This window comes from Amphibalanus amphitrite, unplaced genomic scaffold, assembly GCF_019059575.1.
Source record: "Amphibalanus amphitrite isolate SeventyFive unplaced genomic scaffold, NRLGWU_Aamphi_draft 000535F_arrow, whole genome shotgun sequence".
Lineage (NCBI taxonomy): Eukaryota > Metazoa > Arthropoda > Thecostraca > Balanomorpha > Balanidae > Amphibalanus > Amphibalanus amphitrite.
The window spans coordinates 191,810-216,592 of NW_024882029.1; the positions used below are offsets into that span (position 1 = coordinate 191,810).

Consider the following 24,783-nt stretch of genomic DNA (forward strand, 5'->3'; position numbering starts at 1 on the left):
CCCCTGTGAAGTCGCTTTTGACCTCACCTGAAAATGTCATTTGAAATCATTGTAGCCCTTGTCCTTCTGTATCCAATGTCTTTTACCGCTTGTCGCTAGCTTGCCCCTTCTCGAGATCTAAGGGGGGCGGTTATCCGCCATTCCCCGTCGGTGCGAAGTTGGCGCGGAGGCCGTTAGTGCGCGAGTTAATACAGTTGCTTTGAGTTCGTATTTGCTATCTTCTTTTATGGGTCGAAACAAAGCAATAAGGAATGAAAACTTTATTTCACTCAATCCGCACGTATAATAGGTGTTTTTCATCTTGCACTGATTAAACAAGTTTTGCTCGTCTCTTCACCTTTCACGACGCTTCTAAATGCGTGAACTGCGCACACGCACACACACACAGTGCATATGCTATCGTAATTTGGAAGTTTTTGGAGGTATTGCACTTGTTACCTTCGCTGCACAGTGGAGTCACAGCGCAAAAAAGTGTGTTTACTCTTCCAGTTTTGTACCGAAGCAGTTATCCTTCAACACGGGATTGTTGAGCAATTTGCTGTTAGGCCTTAAATTACGCGAGCTAATGATGTTGGCGGCTGTATGCGTCCCCAAATAAACATCTGTCGGTGTGCGCTAGCACCGACACGGTGTTTGGCAGGTCTCACGGAGCGCACTTGCACCAAACACCACGGCCGACTCGGCGCCAGCCGTTACTGGAAACGAGTCAGTTCCGGTCTGTGCTTGAGTTCGACATCGATCGGCATCTTTGAGGCAGTCTCCGTGCGACATCATCTATAGCGATGTTTTGGCTGTGGTTGCTAAGAGTCATCGAGGATGTGGGCGAGATCTATCGAGATTCTATCGTTTGCCTACAGGGGTTATATAATATGAGTTTAAGCAGAATCGCCAAAGTCCCAGAATATGTCATCAAGTAAAAGGGTAAGATCTAAGAAAAATTATATTTCATGTTTGCAGGAAATGTCCGTCATAGCGAAATGGCTACTACATAAACTAGACTGCTTGCGTTCGTTTTGGCTAAAACGTTGCTGTTGACTGAGCCTGCTAGTATGTATATCAATAACGGTGGCTCCCTCGGCAGTATCCTCAGTATTTATTGAAATGCTCATGACACATGCCTCTCGGTCTGGTGCGTTCGGTTTCAATTTTCCATCCGCCGGCTGAAGCCGAATTGGAGCCGTTTCTGAGAAACGGCCCGAGTCCGGGCAGGATCGCGCTCGTTTGGAGGCGGCGTTGTCACCACAACTTGCCATCGAACGTGTCGCCTTATTGCAGTCCGGTATCTGAGCGCCGCATTGGCGTCGGACGCCGGCGCCGGCCAGGCCCGACCATGGCGTCGGGCCTGAGTGGTATCCGATGGGTGTCGTGCTCGCCGCGCGACTGTCGACCGGTGCGCCGCCGCGCCGCGCGCTGCCAACGGGAGCCGGGTGGCGGCGTGTCACCGCCAGCTGAGAGAACCGCTGCCAACCGATCGACGAGCTGTGCCCCCGGCCAGCATCGGCGCCGATGAAGAGGGCCGAGGGATGACGGACCCCTCTAGATGAGCGCGCAGTTCTCTATAAGGCTGTTAAATCTCCTTTGAGTAGAGTGAATATAGACAACCGTTATCGTTTTCAGCCTGTGGTGGATGTTTTCCCCAACCTTGCTTCCAATCGGCTTGACTAATAAATCACGCCAAATGGAATGAGTAGAGCTTCTATCGATAGGCACCAATGTCCATAAATCTCAATTTCTTGGGACAAACAAAGCATCCTAGGGGCTCGTCGGTCTTGGCTAAGGCAGAATTACTTAAGTGCAGTCTTTTTGTCCCGTATCCAGATTGCGACATCGACAAAACGTTGAAGGGTCTCAGAATTGTTGAGCATGATGAAGGGTCATCAGTGATGAAGCGATGGGCGTTGGACAACATATTGCCACCATGTCACATTCCAATGCTATTGGAAAATGTTTATGCTTTCCTTCATCGATTGAGTGCATTTGTCATCATCACAAGCCCAGGTATTATTGGTGCCAATCTGAATTTCTTTTCTTGGAATTCCAATTTTTGTCCAATTCCAATTTGGAATTTGGACGGAATTCTTAACATTTTTGGAAATTAATCGGAACACAAGGCCTTTAAAATTAAAAATTTTAAAACGGAGGCCTTTAAAACGCTTTTAAACACTTTTATAATTTACGCAAAAAATTCAAAAATCGCTAAAAATTGGAATAGTCCCCGCTTTGGACAAAATTGGAAATTTACTTGGCAATTTCTTGGAATTGGATCGGAATTGGAATTGAAATTTCATGAAATTGGCACCACTACCAGGTATGTTGAAAAGGTATCAGCTTTTAGCTTAAAGCATGGCATCACTTCCATAACAAAAGGAAACGGAAAAAAAATAAAGAGATGATGGTATGGTGACGGCGAGGAATCTTCCAGCAAATAATGTTAGATAGGTAGATCAGACACCTCTCAAAATAAAAAGTTAATTGTTACTTTTACAGCTTTTTGATTATGATGATAGATACGCAGTTCATCGTGACCTATCATAAACTATCTGGATCTGAGGTTTTCAAAGGATCAAAACTTTGCTAAACGGGTTCCCACTCTCTCCTCTCTTCCCCCCTCTCTCTCACTCTCTCTCACTCTCTCTCACTCTCTCTCTCTCTCCCTCTCTCTCTCTCTCTCTCTCTCTCTCTCTCTCTCTCTCTCTCTCTCTCTCTCTCTCTCTCTCCCTCTATCACTCCCTCTACCCTCCCACCTTGTCAGTCTACAGCAGCGAGTGATTTGACTATAGTGTGTTAACAACTCACATGGAAGATGGTGTCCACATGACTTCTGGCCGCGTTCGGGTCGATGCGCGGCACCACCTGGCGCCCCAGCATGTCGTAGATGGCGGTGACCACCAGCTGCATCTCGTGCTTGGTGATGAGCCCGTCGCCGTCCAGGTCGTACAGGTCAAACACCCAGCGCACCTTCTCGTCGGTGGTGCCGCGCGACACCCGCGACAGCGCGTGAAGAAAGTCCTGCCGCCGGCAGGGTGGAGGGGATCGTCAGCTTTGCAACGGTTAGTTACACAGGGGCGGTCAGTTACAAGGGGCCGTCAGTAACACAGGGGTCGTCAGTTACACAGGGGCCGTCAATTACACTGAGGGGCCGTCAGTTACACAGGGGCCTTCAGTTGCACAGGGTCCGTCAGTTACACAGGGGCCGTCAGTTACACAGGGGCCGTCAGTTACACAGGGTCCGTCAGTTACACAGGGTGTCAGCTACTCAGGGACTGTTAGCTACACAGGGGCCGTCTCGGTTACACAGGGACTGTTAGCTACACAGGGGCCGTCAGTAACACAGGGCGTCAGCGCAGGGCCGTCAGTTACACACGGTCCGTCAGTTACACAGGGGCCGTCAGTTACACAGGGACTGTGTAAGTGACCATAGAGGGACTGTTAGCTACACAGGGACTGCTAGCTACACAGGGGCCGTCAGTTACACAGGGCGTCAGCACAGGGCCGTCAGTTACACAGGGGCTGTTAGCTACACAGGGGCCGTCAGTTACACAGGGACTGTTAGTTAAGCTACACAGGGGCCGTCAGTTACACAGGGGCCGTCAGTTACACAGGGTCCGTCAGTTACACAGGGTGTCAGCTACTCAGGGACTGTTAGCTACACAGGGGCCGTCTCGGTTACACAGGGACTGTTAGCTACACAGGGGCCGTCAGTAACACAGGGCGTCAGCGCAGGGCCGTCAGTTACACACGGTCCGTCAGTTACACAGGGGCCGTCAGTTACACAGGGACTGTGTAAGTGACCATAGAGGGACTGTTAGCTACACAGGGACTGCTAGCTACACAGGGGCCGTCAGTTACACAGGGCGTCAGCACAGGGCCGTCAGTTACACAGGGCCCGGGGCCGTCAGTTACACAGGGGCTGTTAGCTACACAGGGGCCGTCAGTTACACAGGGACTGTTAGTTAAGCTACACAGGGGCCGTCAGTTACACAGGGGCTGTTAGCTACACAGGGGCCGTCAGTTACACAGGATCCGTCAGTTACACAGGGGCCGTCAGTTACACAGGGGCCGTCAGTTACACAGGAACTGTTAGCTACACAGGGGCCGTCAGTTACACAGGGGTCGTCAGTTACACAGGGGCCGTCAGTTACACAGGGGTCGTCAGTTACACAGGGCCGTCAGTTACACAGGGACCGTCGGTTACACAGGGGCTGTTAGCTACATAGGGGCCGTCAGTTACACAGGGCCGTCAGTTACCCGAAAGAGATGCAGTGCTTAAGAGTCTACTCATGTGGTAACTCACATCTGTTCAAGCACTTAATAGACATGAACATTATACATAATCGAATCTTGTGGATGAAGCTTTCTCAGTTTCAGTTTCAGTTGTTTCAGCTCAAGCTTTCTCTGTAGTTTCAGTTGAAATAATTGAACAAAACTACGACGATACAGCTTATGTGATATGTCATTCGATGAGAGCAACAGTGAAACACAACAGTTTTGCGGCCCTGTAATTGTTGAAATACTGGCAGCGAAGTGATATTATGCCCCGAGATATTGCTGGCGGTTTCAATTTGGCCATTGATTTATGGTCACTGCCGGGCCGGGCGCTCTTTCCTCCTGTCGCCTGTTACAGCTCATAAACATCACATCAGCTTGGTATTTATTACAGCGATCCCCATGGTAAGATTTAGAAATCCCGTCGATGGTCGACCAATCCCGTTAAAAGTGATCTCTTATGGGTGGCCATTGACACTTTGTGTCGGAGCATCGACCCACTGTGTCATCATAAATCAGCGGCGGAGAAGCATGACGTCATCGTTGCCGGAAGTGCAGTGGCTCTTGGTGGTGAAAAAAAGAGATGAAAAAGGAGAAATTATGAAACATTACTGCCGGCGAAACTCGTCGTTTTCCCACTAGTTAGCTCTTAGGTCTTAAGAAAGTCTCGAAACCTAATCGGTGATATAGCAAAAAGCATGTGACCATCAGAATATACAGTGCATATTTTCTGTTGGCTTTCAACTTACCTCGAAGTTGATTTGTCCACACTGATTGGGCCTCAGCGTGTTGAACACGTAGTGAGCGTACTGGTTGGCATCTGCGGGCAAAACCAGTGCAAGCGTTGTCTTCTAAAATGCTTAGCTGCTGCTGACTGCATTGGCCTAGACGTAGACGCTTCAACCAAGGAATGCCATCGTCTCTTCAACCACATTCAATGTAGGTACCGACAAATATCAGAAGTAAGCCTTAGTTACATACATACATATGTCCCATTGAAATGCGCTAGCTTCGTTCGAGAGATTAAATTAGAATCCTCATAGATACAGTCACTATTCGTTTTCCACATGACATGCTAAACAAGGTTGATATGCATACATTGGTGGAAGATATTTTTTCTGATAAAATATGCTGAAATAAACTGTCGAGTTACGCTTCATACTCTTCATACTCATACTCGCTCAACATCGACACATCACGGCTCTCAATGGGCGTCCGTTAGGGACCTGTAAACTGGAATGGCGCTCTCCGCCGTCTCCGTTCCTCATTAACCCGCGCCCCACTGGGGGGGGGGGGCTATTTATAGCCCCCCCCTCCCGTTTTTCTGCAATAACTTCCAAACCGCTTGACGTATCGACGCCAAACTTTCAGTACCTTAGGCTGCATCAATTTGACACCTTGTGTCAAAATTTGAACTTCGTACCTACTATAGGTCGGCCGGAAATGACGTCAGAGTGACGTCATGTTCGGCCGATTTCGACGCAAAACATTGAACCACAGCAATCGCTCCCAAGAGCTCAGTTTTTAAGCTAGATCCAATTTCTTTGCATGAGAGGACTCAGAATAGACTGCGCTATCAAACTGCCGTCTCGGATTTTCGAAATTTTGAAAATTTTGAAAATTTTATATAATAATATCCAAAATTTATATTTTTACATTTTTTTTCAAAAAGTTTTTGACTTTTCAAAAAAACGGGAATATATGTGATAGAACGCATTATTATGACTAGCTCTAGCAAGTTTTAGCTAAATATCTTCAAAAATGGCCAAGTTTTACGCATTATTGCAAAAAATTCACAATTATTAATTTTTCAAATCAATTTTTCAGCACGTATTTGACATCGTACGCCAATATAAATAGCACCATCGTGTTCCTGAGCTCAAACTGCATCCAATAGACACCTTTTTTTTTGAAAAATTTCAACTTCAAAATTTGACCTTTTTTGACCTGAAAGTGACCTAACATAAGCTAAATTCGACACAAAATGACCTCGAATAACACAGACGACATCAAATTCGAAATCTCTGACCTAAATGGACCATGAAACATGTGTCACGTGACCGACGCATTATATAATATTTTCGTGACCTGTGATGACCTGACCTTGACCTGAAAATGAAAGTACAAGTTTGGTACCCTCAGGGTAACTAGAGCATCTGTTCCCGAGTGTGTGATCCAAAAATGAGCCTGATCTGACTTGTAAGACGGCGGCCAGAGCCCAAAAAGTGATCAAGCCAAAATGCTAATAATTTTTACTTTGACCTTGACCTGTGACGTCATCGGTGACCTCGAGGTCAATGAAATTAGGTTCCGCTCGACAGTTTTTCCGGGGCTATCAGACGCCGTTTGAATTTTGACGATCGGCCCAGTAGTTTCGGAGTTAGGAGGGGGGGCTATGAATAGCCCCCCCCCCCCAGTAGGGCGTGTTATACGCAGACCCCAGTGGGGCGCGGGTTAAAGGGACCCTCCCACCTTCAAAAAAGTTTATGAATTGGCATGAAAGTGATGTCGCTCGGTTCAGAAAGAGCGAAAACGAATATCTACCAAATTTCACCGAAAAATATTCACCGGTTTTCAAGATATTAGACTTTTACTTTTGTTTACTTTTTTGGGATCTCCGCTGTTTCTAGCGACTTTATTTTAGAAGTGCGGCGTTTGCGGCAGATGTTGCGCGCAAATAGCATATACCACCGCGTGCTACAAAACGTTTTAGTCAAACATTTAAAAATCGTTAGATATTTGCGCTGACGTCACACATTCAGAGGGGTATTCCTAAGCATTAGCCCCTCTGAATCAAAATGCTGCAATTTTGAAATTCAATATTTCCGATTTAAGGCATTGCTCGATGTTGTGAGTGCCGAAACCGGTAATTGTGAGCCAGGGACCCCATTTTGGCTATCTCAACTCAAATCTAATGTTAAGGTGGGAGGGTCCCTTTAAGCGACTCGTAGCGCAGACGATGTGCCCGTCCGCTCCTAAGGAGGTCGGCTGTGGGGCCGCGCGCCGCGCGCCCGGCGCGGCGGCCGATAACGCCCGTCCGCCGGGGACGGCAGTCAACTGCAGCGGCTCGACCCGCTCCGGCGTCACCGGAAGCACTCCGTCAATGGCCTCCGGCCGACGACTCCCTTTATCGCCGCTCTGTGCCGTGCCCGCGCCGAAAAATGTCACGCTCCGAGGCCTCCAACAATGGTGGGCAGCTGAAATGTGTTGATCCAGCCCGCGCATTGTTTGAACCTCTATTCTCTGCATAACGTCTCCGAGTTCCTGTTATGTTCGTTTGAATTTGATATTTGTTCTAACCATTAAAAAATAAAACAACTCCTTTTAGCATTAAAAGAAAAACTACAAAAAACGTTGTGGTGATTGTGCTGAAAATCATAGTCTTGTTTTGCTTCCTTATATATGCATTAAGGCGCCGAAAGATCTCCTCAGTCAGTCCCAGAGTTATGCTTGTGAGGTAGTCTGCTGAAGCGTGCCCATCCCATGTGCTTTCTATTCCACTGTCTTCTTCCTTGCTCAATATTTTACCAAATATCATTTTTTAGATTGCATCTCTGGCTACTCACCGCCTTGGGGGAAGTACTGAGAGAAGATGAGCTTGAACGCGGCTTCGTCAACGAGTCCCGACGGACACTCCTGAAAAAAGAATAGTTTAGTCGATATATCGCACGTACTGACAATGCAGGCATGTGTCGAAATGATGCATAAACTGATTATCTCGTCATAGCTCAACGAAGTTGTTTAGTGATACCGCTAAATTGGTCGACGTTATTTCGTCAAATCATCAATACATAGACCGTAGTAATCACATGGTAAGCGCACATGGTCAATCACATGGTATTTCGTCAAATCATCAATACATAGACCGTAGTAATCACATGGTAAGCGCGTTTTAATGAATTGCACGTCAAAGTGAAATGAAATATGCATGACGGTTTCAGAGTTTGCAACACAGAAGATAATTGCAATAAATATTACAATTTTAGTACAGAGATTGTCATGAAGCCCAAATATTTACTCATGTTTCAAACAAGGATGCTCGCTGGTTTGTAAAGATTGCATCAGTTCCCATCGTGAGAAGGCGTGCATTACAGCGAACCTCTGGTATCTAACTATAAGTTAAAAGTAACTCACATGAGTGTAAGATTGGTCAGTTCGATAGAGTGTTCGGTAGTGCAGTTACCGTTTCCACATATTCGTATTCATATCAACAATCTTGCCTAACAATAGGTCTGAGCTGCGCCGAGCGCGTTCGAGGGACTCTGACCATATACCGATGCGAACATTATTGTTGGATTCGCATGGGCTATACGATCATAAAGAATGATTGTGAACGTTCAGTATGACTACGACCCAATAAAAGGTCATGAGGGTGCAGTTAGTCAGTTGTTTGTTGGCATCAACGATAATGGTATGCGCCGATACAGGGAGAATATACACACAGAAAAATATTAACACCGTTAGCGGTGTAATTGCACAGTACATATCTGAGCACTTGAGGAAAGTTAATTTAGTCCCTTCCCCGCTTGAATTACTCGCGCTTCTAAATGAACACCAGGAAGAAGGTAATAGAACACTGTTAGGAGGGTTGGGTGTTTTGCTACATGTAGTAAAACACCCAACCCTCCTAACAGTGTTCTATTACCTTCTTCCTGGTGTTCATTTAGAAGCGCGAGTAATTCAAGCGGGGAAGGGACTAAATTAACTTTCCTCAAGTGCTCAGATATGTACTGTGCAATTACACCGCTAACGGTGTCAATATTTTTCTGTGTGTAGAACAGCAATCTAGGCAGTTGCTTACCTGACTTACTGCACTGCCACCTTTTTATTGGCTGCCTTGCTGTATATGAAACCATTGGTAGTTCTGGTGACATGTTAGAGAACCAACAAGCAGGAATTGGTATTTAAAACATTATTATTTGTTGTCATGCAAGAGGACGTTCGCCACCTTTATTCGCTATGGTAAAAACCATAAAAAAATGTATGAGCCCATGACCCAATAGGTGAGAATCATTCTATGGGCATGTGATGTTTCGCTGTATAGCTACCATTTGTTGTAAAGGTCACCAGCATGCAGCTACAGCGGAATATGAATATAAGACGCTTGGGACCGATCGTGCCCTTCCGTTAGCGAGCAGACTTATGGCGGTGTGTTTTGCTTTCAGCGGCTTCGCCTTGTGTATATGTTTTTCCCTTGAGCCTTGTCTTCTGTTTTGTTGATTCTGTTTTACTGCTTTCTCTTCTTTTAGAGCTGCTCTCAGCTTATAGTAGGGGAACGTTATTCTGATCGTAAAAACAAGAGCAAATAAAATAATCAAATGCAGGCCTGGAGTGAACAACCAAGGATTCAAAACAACTCGGTGATTTCAAAACTGCATGTAGCACTTAACCCTATTCCTGGCGGGGGGGGCCTCAGGAGCCCCCCCCCTGAGGTTTTTTGGTTATTTCTCCCAAACGCGTTGAGCTAGGAAGCTCAAATTTTCTGACTTTTCCTAAAAGGCTTCTACGCAACATGTCTGAAAATTTTGAGTTGATCTGACCTCAGGTCAGGTCACCAGAGGCGGTTTGGTGACCCTACCTCAGAAAAGTTTGCAATCACGCCAGAGCTAGAGTTTTTGACCGATCAATTTCTTCTCTTCAGGCTTTAGTTAGGGTGCCAGTATGTACAATTTGTATATCTCGGAATTTTGATATCGGTGACCTAAGGTCAGGTCAGTTTCGCGACCTCCCCATTATAAGTCAATGGGGGAAAAATCAACTCCCTGTTTTTACCACTAAAACGGGTCGGAATGGCCCCATATACCATACATGACTTCATATACGATCAACCTTCACTACCTTGAGGTCTGTTTTGCTGTTGGGCAGCTGTGAGGTCATGTGACGTCATCAAAGGTCACCAAAGGTTTTTGGCCAATAACTCCGTACATGAACAAGATACAGACGCGTGGATGGTCTCATTGTGTTCAGCTCGTCAAGACGCATCGAATGACATGATGACCTCGAGGTCACGTGACCTGAGGTCAACCTTTGACCTTGACCTTTCGAGGTCAACATATATATCATTCGATGCGGATTGACGAGAGGATCACGATGATGCCCTTAGTTTGTTCCTATCTTGACTAATTTGAAAGTTATTCGAGAAAAACTCTCTCCATATCTAGCGCCGCCATTTTGACTTTTTCGACCCCTGTGACGTCATCTTTGACCTGACCTGAAAATGACCTTTGTAAAAATTGTAGACCTTGTCCATGCGTATCCGATGCCGTTTACCGCTTGTCGCTATCTTGCTTCGTTCTCGAGATCTCAGGGGGGGGGCCGAATCGGCCCCCCCCCCCCAGTTTCTTGTCCCGGCGGAGCCCGCCAGGAATAGGGTTAAAGTGCAATGGCTCTATGTCAATCATAATGCTGAATGCAAATATATAAAATATGGCACTTAACGAAGTAAATTTAGCAAATAACACCCTATGGTCATTTGATGATGTTATCAGGAAACCAGCACGTAACGATATGCATTCATCGCAGTTAATCTGCGATTTGCGTGTCGCATAATCCGCGGCAGCTTTGTAGCGTTTTCGCTGTGCGGTATATGTGCGGTCTTTTCAGCACCGACTCGCGGCCGACTGCTCCATTTATCAATACGGCGTCGCGGTCTGCCGACCACATTCGGTCTACGTGGCCGCCAACCATACGCCCCCCGCCGCCTTTCAATGGGGAGCGGCACTAAGCTGCCAGCGTGATTCTAACGGAACAGCGAACGGACTTGTAATTGCCTCAGCAGCTGTTACTTGTGGAACTCGTTCAAATAATGTGGCGCTGAGGAAGGCTTGACACTTATTAAATGTTGAAGCTAGGTTGCTATTGCACGAGGCTATACTGGGACTCTTGTTCAATGCTGTTTACGTTGTACTTACACCGTAGGTAAATACAGTATGCAATTACATAACGCTTCAACCGTCACCTAACACTGTTCAAACTTAACATAACTAGAGCGTAATAGGTATTTTGAAATATTGTAGAACCACAAGGCTGTCAATTTACCTGCATGATTGAATGCATAAAATTAAGTTAAACATAGACCTCTGTTATCTGTACACCTGGCGGTGCACAGACCTCTGGTGTCTATAACTTTAACCAAAAGCGTAGACAAAATAGACTGGTGGTGCTGTTAGGGCTTATAGCCAAAGTGCACATTAGTCTGCAACTTTTCTGCGTTGAATTCCCAGTAGGCATGCTGTGCCTGGGCTCAGTGCTGTGTGCCTATAGGCTGTGCGGCGAAGTTCAGCTCTTGTGTGTCTGGTCTGAGTGACTGACACTGTGTGGCTGGACAGTGGGCTGAGTGGCTGGGCTTTGCTATGATAAGCGGTCTTAGTCGCTTGCCAGCCGCTCGACGTCATCTATTTGCTATTCTGTCAGCATTCAGTTCAATTTAGAAAGCGGAAAGCCTCTAAAAGAATAAGTATGGGAGAACGTCAACGGTGATCTTGGCTCACGCTTTGCAAGAGCAAAAACATTCAGTCTTTGTCGTTTCCGCGAAATTCGCTCAGAGCTGTCAGAAAAAGAATGTAACAGGAAAACGATTATATCCAAGGGCCCGTCACAAAAAAGGTTGCCCACACTCCAGCAAGATAATCGTATGATAAACATACTTCTTACAGGCAATTTTGTTGGCCTGTTTTTACAGAATGACCTGGCATTTGGTTTATTTGTAAAAGAATAAAACAATAAATCCATTTGATAAACTTTGGGAGTGAGTTGGGACCCAAAATTATGAAACAAAGCAAAGCTCGTTAAAATGGTCATGTCATTAATGGATAAGACTGGTGTTAGCAACCATTCATGACGAGCGAACAGGAGCCCAATGCTTCCAGTTCGAATAAAAACGCGACGCTGCTCTCATCTCCTGCGGCTGTCCGGCCAGTAGGACTCGGTGATTGGACTGTATGCCCATGTTATCCAGGCTTGTGCCAGCTTCTGGGCGCGTCATCTTGTGCTGAGTGAAAAATGGCGCATTACATGGTGCTTCAAAAACGATGCTTCTATGTTATAAGGCTACAGCAGTGCTCTATGAGAACGTCTAATGAAAGTTGTAAGGACAAAATGAAACATACGGACAAAAGCTCGGGACGAATAAGTTTGGGTGCGCATTCTAATGAAACAAAGAAACGTATGTTTTAGGTTAAAATCCCTGCACTCTGTGTTTATCATGGCACAATACACTTATTTCCATATTTTCCATAATGCCTCGTTCTTAAATTTCCCGGCAAAACCAATTAAACGCGTTTCAATGCTAAGAAGTTAGCATGTTAGTTAGAACTCAGTTCTGCTGGTCATCGGAAACATGGGGCGCCACCGCGGCCACTCGCTGAAATGCTAAAGTAAGTGAGGAGCTGTTGTAATGACACTCTCATGTGCTCTGCAGCGTTGACAATGCTACGTTTCAACACAAATGTTGAGGGTCGAAGCTGCCCTGTTGAAATGTTCTGTCAAGGTCTGCCAATTGAAAGTAAACAAATCCCTGGGCGGGCAGAATGTGGGTGTATGATTGTATGTCGGATGCCATAAAAAGCAACGTGTAATTTGTATCCCTATTCAGTCATGAATCCGAGCGCGTAAACACGCAAGCATAATCAATCAAGACACCTATTCAGGCAGTGTTTGCGTGTTGGCAATGACCAAATAGACGTATATAAGTACATATGTTTACGGTTGCATCTACTGATGGTATTTAGCATATCGCTTGCCCAAAAGCTTGCACGGGCCAGCTCGATGTTGCGTTGTGATACCATTTTACTGAGAGTGAGATGGAGTGACCATGCGAGGCTACTTCTGCTGTTAGTTGAACTGCTCAGAGCCACTTACAAACCTAGCTGTTACGTCAGGAACACGGATGGTTGGCCTTACCTGTTTGAAACCTCTGTACATGAACTGTATCTCCTTCCTCGTGAAGCGTGAGCTGCGTGTGAGTTTGTCGAGCTCCTCGGGTCGGTAGCGGGCAGTGTAGAGTCGCAGCTGGTCCATATCGGGAGCTGCAATGACGAGGAAGGGGAGTTCGGGTCACCAAAAAGTAAACAATCGTACTTTTCGGAGGATTTCAGACAGTGTGGTTGATTATCTCCATTTGGCGTCTTTTTCAGGGCCATTGAAAAATATAAGCAGGACAATACTGGATACGAGGTTAAAGATCGAACAAAAAAATGTTTTGACGTTAACAAAAAATATGCTGAAATAAGACCATTCAGTATTAAACACCACAAATTGGCGGATACATCACACAACACTAGGGTGGGGATGTTCTCAAACCACACCGACACAGCCCCACAAACAAGGATAGCACGGTATAGCCGTTTATGGTTTCCACACAACGTGGTATTACTGTCTAGCGACAAACGATCAACAGGCAAACGATGCAGTTTCTAAGGAGCCAGATCTTATTAAACCCCTGTAAATTGTCAGCTGTGTAGGAAGTAATTCGATGCTATTTTCGAATTGGCTCCTATTGACCAAGACTGCGGTCGTGGTTAGCGCGCTGCTCCGCGCTGCGAGCTCACAGCCGCTCGGTGGGACGGCGATAAGCTCGTGCGGCAGAGCGGCCGGGACCGGCGGCGACCGAAATCGATATCGCTTTGCAGTTCCCGGACACCCCGTTCCGGAATTAAAGCTCCCACACAACTCGCCAATTGCCTATAACGCATCACAATAGGTGCCGAAGAATGCGGCGTACGAGCTGATGGTTCCCTTTGAGCGATAACAACGGCTGGGAGCGTAACTTCCACTAACAGCTCCAACTCTTCTAAAAACTTATCACTCAACAGTCGTTCGGACGACTAGCGTTTTAACCTATCATAAGGCGTCCATGCAACTTTAACCCTCGCCGGACCTATTGGTTTTCTACATACGCGCCGGCCGAGGGGGGGGGGGCGGGTACGACCCCCCCTCGCCGTTTCGCCCCTGGTGGAGCTAGCGCGTCGCGGAAAAAAAACGAGCGTGTGCGCCGTTACGAGACGCAGAGATTGGTACCCGATTTTAAGGTCCTAGGTCAACCGGTGACCTCTGAGGTCAGGTCAAGTGCCCCAGGGTACGGTTCAGTTTTTGGTGAATAACTTCGCAAAAAACGGCCGCAGAGCCGCGATTTTGGCAGCATCGTGTTCGCCTCGCTCAGGCGCGTCGAATGATATACTTTTTGTTCGGGTCAGGTCAACTTGGGGTGTTGACCTCAGGTCAAGGTCAGGTCAGCACCCCCAGGTCACGAAGTTGGTCGAAAGAGGTCATGTCGCATATCATTCGATTCGGCAGGTCTTCCTGAGTCCATTGGTGGCTTTCTCGACTCGCTAGCTCAATTCGATCGGGAGGTATTGACGAAAAACTAATATGACCTTGATGACGTCATAAATGACGTCACGGAAGGTCAACATTGCAAAAGTGACGCATCTAACCTTGCAAGGAGTGCATCAAATCACGATTCTGTGTGCTTGAGATAGTTGGAGATCGTTCCCGGCGCCAGAATAGCAGTTTTCATTTTTCCCATAGACTTATAATGGTGAGGTCACGAAAATGACCTGACCTCATATGACCTTTAGGAAAAATCCGAGATATAGAAGTTGTGAGACTCATAATGGATACTAGATCCTGCAAGTTTCATTTCCCTGTGACATCTCCTCTGGCAGTGAGGGCGTTGCGAAGTTGCGACATCTGAAGACCGTGCAGAGGTTCACTTATGACGTCATAGGTCAGTGACCTGACCTGACCCAAAAATGCGGTTGGTGTCAAAAGATGCGGCTTGGATCAACGGTCAGGTATGCCAAGTTTCAGCTCTCTATCGCCAGCGTGTTCGGAGCTATCGCGAAAAAACCCTATGGGGGGGGCGGCACCCGCCCCCCCCCCTCGGCCGGCGAGGGTTAAATTACTCCTTTTTCTACTCCTTTTTACGCCCTTTTTTGCATGCGATTGGGTATAGATCAATTAAAATATAATTGTTGGAAGCTGTCAAATGCCAGGAAAGCAGGCGACTAACGATTAAAATTGTTAACCATTGTCACGTAAGCAGAATGTAAAAGCAAATATTTTGAATAGTAATGGTCTCGTCGTACAAATAAAATAATTTCATTCAAGAACTGAGTGCTGGCATGTTATTTTTGCGTATGGTAGGGATATGGCTCTTGCTGTTATCTTTTTGATCGCACGACGCACGAAATGAAATGAGAACCCCTGGAAATTGTCGGAAATTACTTCCCATTCACTGCAAATTTACAACTTTAATAGCATTGGGCAACACTTTGCATGCACATCAAGAATGAAATAGAGGAGCATACTACTACACCACTCGGTTGAAGCTACACCACTCGGGCGTATATAGCGGCACCGACTACCAGAGGTGAGTGCGAGCTTCCAATGTGCAGTACAAACCTCTACCAGACTCACCAAATGCATTCCGAGCACCTCTCCCCGTTCAATAACATGCTGTCTACAGTATCCCCTTATTTGTCTCATTTGTTAGTTACTTGGTATGCTGTGACCTGTGTACATAGGCTGAATTCTCAATCCGTTTTAGGTCTAGCTATTTTTGCGTGTTTCTATCGATGATTTTATTTCTAATGATGCTGCCAAGACCTTCCATATCTTGAACGTCGTTCAGCTAACGGCGTCTTGTCACAAACTTATGCCACAATCAAATTCACAAACCACACTTGGCTAGCAGTTTCAGCCGGCGACAAGAATAGGCGCTCAAAGTTTGCGGCGCCACGCACCCGCGTCAGCCGCTAAATTGTCTGAACGTTTGCTGGATCGATCTCATCTATGAGTCTAGTGTTTGCTCTCCAAGGAAAGAATAAGTCCAATGGAGTGCCTCTTGAATGTGTAATTGACAAAGCTGCGCCGTGCTAGTGTTTGAAATTCTTTTACAGTCTCCCTTTGAAAGAAGTTGAAACTTTTTCTGAAAGTTGTGTAACCACACACAAGGGAGGAGGTTCAGGGATCTTGCGGCTGTTCGAGTACCCATTCACTGCTTAAGGCATACCCTATGCTTAACCCGCGCCCCGTTGGGCTCTGCCGAGCAACGCGCCCGGTTGGGGGGGGGGCCATTTTGGCCCCCCCCCTAAGATCTCGAGAACCACGCAACATAGCGACAAGCGGTAAACGGCGCTGGATAGCCCCAACGGGGAACTACCTTGTGACCCAATTTTATTGACCTAGGTCAAACCGATGACGTAACAGGTCAGGTCAAAGGTCCAATTTTCACCGTTTACAGGCACTTCAAGAAATGCGTTGTAAAATCGAGTAAAATGCATTTCATTGAAAATCATCGATGGGGAAATGTTCTTCAAACACATATTTTGCTATTTGAGGTCACTGATACCAGGTCAGGTCACAGAGGTCAGGTCACGGGGGGGTCACAATATGAAAGTGTCGTGTGATACAGGTTTTATGGTCCATTTTACATGACAAATGCGATTATATGGGTCAGGCAGCCTTTGGGGCCAGCTTAGATCACGTTTTGGTCAAGGTCAGGTCAAGGTCAGGTCAAGGTCAGGTCAAGGTCAGGTCAAATTAGGTCAAATTTCAAAGTTAATATTTTTGCATAAAATGGGTATCGAATCGATGCAGCTCGTCACGGGGAGTTCAATGATCGTCTTTGTTTTGCCGTACATGGTCTAGAATTGCTAAAAATTGAGTTCAAAAATTTGACGTCATCATTTTTGAACAGTTTTTTCGCTATAACTTGGCCAAAAAACGAGATATCGATCTGAAATTTGGTATGTATATAGAAGAGCGCTGGGACTATCACATATATTCCGGTTTTTTTCGAAATTCGGAAAAATTTTGGATTTTTTAAAAGTTTTTTTCTAAAAAAATCAATTTTTTGAATTTTTTTTGGTCAAAAACCAAAAATTTTGAAAATCCGAGATAGCAGTTTTGTAGCGCCGCTTTTTGTCTACTAGACCATATAAAGAACTTTGAAATTGCTTGATAACTGTAGATTTGGTGAGCGTTTCAAGATTGCATGTTTTTTGGTCATTTTTGCTGGAACATGACCTCAGTTTGACCTCAATAACTCCTGACCTAAGGTGACCTAAGACTTGAAATTTGGTGTGAAGGTGTCAAATTGATGCCCGGGAAGGTACTGAAAATTTGGCGGCGCTGCGCGCCGCCGTTTTCTTGCTATTCAGGAAAAACCACAGGGGGGGGGGGCCAAAATGGCCCCCCCAACGGGGCGAGGGTTAAAAAGTTCGCAAGTCACATAGTGCTCCTCATTACAGTGGATACCTACGAGTATCTTTCGAGCACTTCTCAAAGTGTTTCGATGATAGCGCGTGCAACAACCGCGTGTGGATAGCAGACAGAAAAGCACGTACCGTACATCTATGCATTTAACCATATAGACCTCTGAGGTCTATGATAACTTAAGAGGACATCAACGAAATCAATCGATTTGTTTCTCGAAAAAGCAGCCCCAATATTTTCCACAAGTAACCGTCTTACGCTTACACTCGCAAAACAGTAATATGTAGTTAGGTGGGGGTGGTGGGAGAGCGCACTTTTTAGCACGCTTGAATGATAACGTTCATAACGTGTGTATTGTGCATGTTTGATTATGTCATAGAAACAAGGTATTTAAAGCTAGAATAACTATACTTAGATAATAAATGAGCCAAGAGCTAATAACCATATGAAAACAGCGGATGCCCCCGGCTGAAGGCCTTAGCAAACGTTATTGTCATATAGGATAAGCCAAGGTTCAATGAAACATGTTCATATTCTCACCCTTTCTCTACAGATGTTGCTTCGTACATGTTACCTGTTCCTCGCTATATCGTGTGTTATATGAAATTAATAATCCTGTTCAGCGTACTTAAAAGGCACTAATTTACAAATTTACGACAAGTGATTTTTTCTACCACAACAATGACAACGATGGCGGCTTTAAATCCAGAGGGAATGACAGTAATATCATACATCAACCACAGGAACAGTTGTGACCTCGAGAGCGCCCTTCGACACATTCGAGGTTGGCCGCCGACGGGAGTCGTTTTCTCAGCACACCGTCCCGCCGCCAGCGAACCTGTCCTATCGTATAGCGGCACTGACCGGAGCTCGGGTCTGATCGGCGGCGGGGTTTTATCGCTCCCACAGGCCGCGTCAGCAAGTCTGTCCCCCTCTCTCACTCGGGTCAGAACTGATACGAGTCGCCCCGGGAGACGTCGGTCTCACTAAAACTGGCGGCAAGAGGCTGAGCTGACAATGGAGGCGTGGAAAGATTTCGAGCGTACTCCTTGGACAATGGACAGTCGAAAAATTTCGAATTTCTTTGCGAAAGGTGATCACATATCGATCTGTGTGTGTGTGTGATATTTTTCCTGAAGCATGCAAAGTTTAGGAGACAGATCGTGACTTATGACGCTGAAGTGGCTGATAAATTCATTTTCTCTGCAGTCTAGACTGGCATACTCGCGTAATGCTTTAATTTATAATGCTTCAATTCACATTCACATATCATTCAATTATCTATTAACCCTAGAACGCCTAGGGGGGGGGGGTTGTATCAACCCCCCCCCTGAGGTTTTTTCGAAGTGCACGCAAAACGGCTTGTCGTAGCGGGCTGAAATTTTCAATACCCTATGGGGCAACCTTTGCGCAACTTTTTCCGAAAAAAAATTGATCGGGTCATGTCAGGTCACGGAGTTATGACGTCATAAGAGGTACAGCCTCCGGCCGGATTTTCACAAACTGAGTGCCAACGCCCGAGGTTTCCTGCCGGTGGTACGGACATCGGTTGATGGATCGTGATGAAACTTCCCATGCATGTTGGGGCAAGTATTGGCTATCATATGGTATAAGAAATTTGACCGGGTCAGGTCAGGTCACGGAGCTATGACGTCACAAGAGGAACAGCGTCCGGTACTATTTTTGAAAAGCGCCCGAACCACTATTTTGCTAATTCTTGTCACCTCAATGGGAATATGCAGCAATATTAGCTTCTATAGGGAGCAAATGGACCTCCCAAATCCAAAAATACAATCAGATTTCAAAAATTTAAATTTTGATTTTTCGAATTTCTGCCGCCGACTGTGACCTTGCCGACTTCCGGCGCTCCCAACGCGCCATTTTTAGAGCTAGGGAAACGAAATACATACCAAACGATAGAGAATTGATCAAGGAACACGATAGTGAAGGTTTCAAGTCGATATCTCCCACCGTTTTGCCGCAATCGCCGCCGAAAGTTGAAAAAAGTCTATTTTTCCGAAAATTTGACCTTTGACCGGTCAAAAGTAGGTCAAATGTTGACCTAGGACCAAAAAATATACCACCAATCGCGAGATCTCGTTGAGAGCAATCCGTTGGTTTTTTCCGCTAAGCTCTACGACCTTCCGTTTCGAAACGCCAGGGGGGGGGGGTCGTAACAACCCCCCCCCCCCTGGTCGTTCGTGTTATGAGAAATGGCCTGGTCGTGCGAGGGTTAACATATCAATAGCACATTGCACCAATAGAAATGCGTTGCGACTGAGCATATACAAGGGAATCATATGATATCCGCGGCGGCCAAGTTATTACTAAATTCCCATTCCTCGCAGGTTCAGAAATGACCTTCTTTGGTGGATATTATTGTTTGTAGCTCTTCCACGGAATAACTTGATATCCAGGCTTATTCAGAACATCGGTATTAACATCGGTACTGAAGAAAATATGGCGGCATGTCAATCTGGTGATGCTTCGTGACAGGTTTTTGGGCACTGGTCGGATCGAGATCCGCAAACTGTCGCATCTCGCCGGGCGGTGCAGTAGTGTCCATACCTCCCGCTAGGTGGCAGCACTCGTAGCGCCTGTGGTTATACTGTACCGCACGGCACCTGTAGCGCCTGCAGTTATACTGTGCCGCATGACACGCGCCGCGCCCGCGGTTGCTTTGCCGATGCCTGCAGTTACTGAGCCGTGCGGGAAACGCATTGGGCGGGTCGGGAGCTGAAGCAGAACGAAAACTTTATGATTCCGTGCCTGTTTCCGAGTGGTAGGTCAGCTCTTGTCTCCGTGAATAATAACGAGCGATGAATACCAGACTCAGTAAGCCTATAAAACTGTACAGTGATGTTGAGTATGGATTGCGAAAACTTGTCCGAGTTTTGAGCCCATATTTTATCTGAACATATATTCACTTAGTGTTGTGTCTGGTCATTCGTTTATGCTCTCGGCATGTATTTCTTTTTCCCGCCTGACATTAATTTTTTCATATATCAAGTACTTACCTAATTGCCGTCATTCGCCCCAATTCCACAACATAGCATGAGCTGAAATTATATAAACTTCTATAAAGTGCTAACACTGTTATACCTACATGAGCCATTTAGTTAGCAGTATGCGTCATAATAATACGAGTAACTAAAAGGTGCGGAGGGAATTATCATCCCCGATGCTTTCGCCAATGGGCGTTGGGCGAATATTATGCATTCCCGATAACAGTTTGTAACATCTCTTTCGCCGCTGGACACATGAATGGTAAATTCAGGTGCTGGAAGGCGTGTGGACACTGGGGCGTTTTCTGGCCTCTGGCATGGATGTCATGTAGTGGTAAGAATTGGTAATAAAACGGTGATACACTGATGGTTTGATGGCATGATGAGCGATGACAATTAAGTGCGTATTCGATAGGGATAGAAGCATTGTATTTAGATGAATGATAAAAAAGGGTTAGGGAAGGTTGGGGCAAGACATCCGTATACCGAGGGATGCTGATATACAGAGACCTATGATTGGGAGAATTAGAAGGAACACATGTGTGAAGGAGACAGAAGTGTACAGATAACGAGTATGTAATAATGTAATAATCGTATATGTACGATTGCGTATCAATTACTAACGTATTAATTGACCGCTATGCATAACGTGACGCATTTTATCTGATCTGCCACATGGTGAAATAAACAAAAGACAGCTGATAAAAGCAGTCGCGCTATTGCAACTTGCGGATATTATGTTTTTATCTATTGCTTTCATGCTAGACCTTCAGTAATCTAACCAATGGTACTACAAGCTAAAGAAGAAAAAATGAAAATAGGACATCGTTGTTTTTTGCACCGGTCTAGTTCTAGTACTCAACGAGCTAGTGAGTCATTTGTCTGAAAACTTTGTCACCACTGACTCATTCAAATATTTATGCCATTTATGTAGTTTATTTATGTTAGTGTGTTGGTGTGCTCATTTGTAGTGTGAACATGAGTTTATTTTACCTGGCCCAAACATGTCTAAAGTAATTTCACAATTACTTTGACGAGCTTTCGAAACGACAGCCTCGGCTGCTCCTAACTTGATCGAGGAAAACATTCGCTCGGCAGGGCTTGTAGCACTAAAAATCCCAGAGGTACGCGAGCCAAAGAAAATGTTCGGTGTTTTACAGACGTTCCCTTCCCAGAGCTCAAGTTTCCGTTTCCGGCTATTCAGACAATGGACGGTGGTCGCCAGACGCCCTTCCAGCGGATGTTCGAATACTCCAGACAATGGCAGGAGTTTTCTACGCACACAGACAGAGCTTCTGGCTTTGTTTTGTTTTGTTGTGCTAGGTTCTTTCGGTCTGTTAAGACCATCTCAGGACTACAGAGTGAGAGAACGAGAAGAAGACATTGGGTTGAGTCCACCACTGGCCCGTGTGTCGCAGCGGCTGGGACGATCACCGATCACGCTAGAAGGGTAATGAAGTCCCCCAGCCGATCACACCGCCACCCTGGAGGTGTACGGGTACACTGTTCTTCATTAGAGCTTCCTCCTGCAGTTGTCTGCTGGGTTGGCCGTCAGCCCGGAACACCAGCTCCCTGAGTCGCGACACGACACGACAGGAGACATGACGTCAGTGGATCACATCGCTTCATGACCTGATGGCCAATGGAGCCTGGTAAATGACTGGATGGTGTAATGCTCCGGTCCGGACATCCGACACGTGTGTGTATGTAATTGCCTCTGATGGAGCTCGATGCCTAGGTATAGTGAGGGTAATAGAAAATGTCTTATATTTGGACGCAATGGTAGAATATCTAATGATGTTTCTGACATTATCCTAGCGATATAAATCTACATAGGTACCCAAACCCATTGTCATTGATATCTCTAAAAAGGAGTTACTTTCGAGAACGACAGCATTTTAAAGCTTATTTATTTTGAACTATATCAAACTGCCTGCAGCATTGCGTGTACGGTAGTACATACCATAGATAGAAACATAGAGTACCATAGTACCACAGATGAGAGTAGAAGTAGGTACCAAGGACTAGAGCTTTGCTGCAGCTCCACGCTGCTTGACGACATATGTAGATCTTGTGCCTGTGTTAATTTGACGGTTTGTTCACTAATGACTTACATATGCTCAACGAACTAATATGAAAACTTATGAATCAATCAGAACATGTCTCCATATTCTGAGGATCGATCGGCTTCCACGAGGTAGCACTTTGCTTAAGTGATGTGACATTACAGAAATGGTGCACCTGGACAACATTGAAGGCCACGCTTTTTGTCTGATTACTTCCGGCGGAAAGAATCTCTTCCCCCTCCTCCACTCGGTACGGACAGATTAGATAAAGTGGATGTAGAAAAAACATCGGGGACGTCTGAGATGCATCAGGGACTTCCTGAAAACACTACGGACATTCCTCGAAAATCAGGAACATCACACGGATAGCATGGACATACATAGGGCAATGGGGGCAGTGCGGACATTTCGCGACACGGAAGACATCCTGGTGACAGAGAGAACATTTACAGAAGACACAGAGACACGGATTCCTACCGGCGACGGCAGGAGGGCCGCCGGTCAGCCGCTGACGCAGCCAGGCGATCGGACCCGTCTTGGACGCCGTGGTGGCCCGCTCAGGTCAGCCGCGAGCGGTCAGCCCGGCTTGGCGCGGAGTGACGGGTCGGCCTGCTGAGCTGGTCTGGTGACTGATGTGATGATCACCTGTCTGATCGGACCGTGCAACGGTCTGTCCGACTGACTGACAGTCTGGGATGGATGTTTGACTGTCTGACGGGAGTACCCAACCGTCCGGTCCACAACCAAGAGCCACGGATCCAGTCAGTACTAAACGAGCACTAGCTCATGACTCCATCAGACCTCACGATACTCCACACTGGCTCCAGCGCTGCGGCCCTTCCGCCCGCCGTCACCGCCGCCGACGACCGCCGCACTGCCGTCGCCGCCGACACCGCTCCGTGTCGGCGAAGGAGAGGCGACGTTAGCGACGCAGGTCGGCGCCGACGACACCGACACCGGAGCGTCGGTCCCGGCCGGTGCGGGGCTGGAGCTGGGCCCGGACGGAGCTGGAGGAGCTGGAGCTGGGCTTAACACGCAGCTGCTGTACGTGGAACTGGGGCTGAACTCTAGATAGAGCTGCAGAAGCTGGGGCTGGGCCTGGTTTGGAAGCAGGTGGATGGGCTAATTAGTCTGTGGGGGAGAGAGAGAATGAGAGAGAGAGAGAGAGAGAGAGAGAGAGAGAGAGGGAAGGGAGGGAGAGAGAGATAGAGAGAAAAAGAAAGAGAGAGAGAAGTGAAGGAGCAAGGGTTTGGACTGGACGGGAGTTGAAAAAAAAACTTGAGCTTCTGATGTTAGACATGAAGTTGAATAGGTTAGACATGAAGAAGAAGTTAGACATGAAGTTACCTAATGCTAGGTAACGAAGCTAAAAAGCTAGAACGGATATGGAATTAGCAGGGTTGTAGCCTCAGCCCTCAAGAGCTAAGGTAAAGCTTGAACAAAGCCAAAGCTAGTGTTATAATATTTTTACTTTATCATTTTCACGTGCATGAAATGTAAATGATATTGTTTTCTTTGAGAGAGAGAGAGAGAGAGAGAGAGAGAGAGAGAGAGAGAGAGAGAGAGAGAGAGAGAGAGAGAGAGAGAGAGAGCGAGAGAGAGAGAGAGAGAGAGAGAGAGAGAGAGAGAGAGAGAGAGAGAGAGAGAGAGAGAGAGAGAGAGAGAGAGAGAGAGAATTTATCAATGCATCCATATTCACACCTGTCGGCAACGTTTATTGGCGTAATACAATGCATGCATTTCGCATGTACTGGCATTGCATAGTAGGTACGGTGCGATCATCTATTCGGCTCCAGCTCTCCAAAAGCTCGCCATAATATTATTCCACTCAGCATACCTACATTCCCAGAGGGCTGCTGAAGTTCGAATCACACCGATTGCAGTAGGAGGCATGCACTGAGCTCACAATGGTTATCACACACCCAGGAAAGAGCACGGTAGCGATCAAATTCAAATCTGTCATCAGCATGTATTGGACCGAGCCTATCATTCCTGCAGACAGCAAGCAAACGACTCCCACTGGAATGACAAGTACTGTCGGCGTAAAGAGTCACTTCACTGCATGCACAACAGCACCAGACATGACTATTCTGTTCAATCTTGCCACAACAGAAGATAAGAGGCTGTGGCGGGCTGCGGCGGGATACATCAGCAGCAGCATCAGAGGCAGGCAGCTACGACAGTGGCTAAACGGTGACCATCGCAAAGACCGCGGCAACGGAAACGCG

The 24,783-nt window shown here is 46.5% G+C and overlaps 1 protein-coding gene across 1 annotated transcript in view; it reads right to left on the minus strand.

The window, feature by feature from the left end:
* LOC122393440 (Kv channel-interacting protein 4-like) overlaps positions 1–23,646 on the minus strand; it is a 45,023-nt gene extending 21,377 nt beyond the window's left edge. Inside the window, exons 1-5 of the mRNA XM_043389446.1 lie at positions 23,033–23,646; positions 13,168–13,292; positions 7,833–7,902; positions 5,016–5,086; positions 2,797–3,009 (exon numbers count right to left, since the gene is read on the minus strand). Of these exons, the coding sequence (XP_043245381.1) occupies positions 2,797–3,009; positions 5,016–5,086; positions 7,833–7,902; positions 13,168–13,284 (471 nt within the window). The 5' untranslated portion in view covers positions 13,285–13,292; positions 23,033–23,646. The remainder of the gene's footprint in view (positions 1–2,796; positions 3,010–5,015; positions 5,087–7,832; positions 7,903–13,167; positions 13,293–23,032) is intronic.
* Between the last annotated feature and the right edge of the window lie 1,137 nt (positions 23,647–24,783).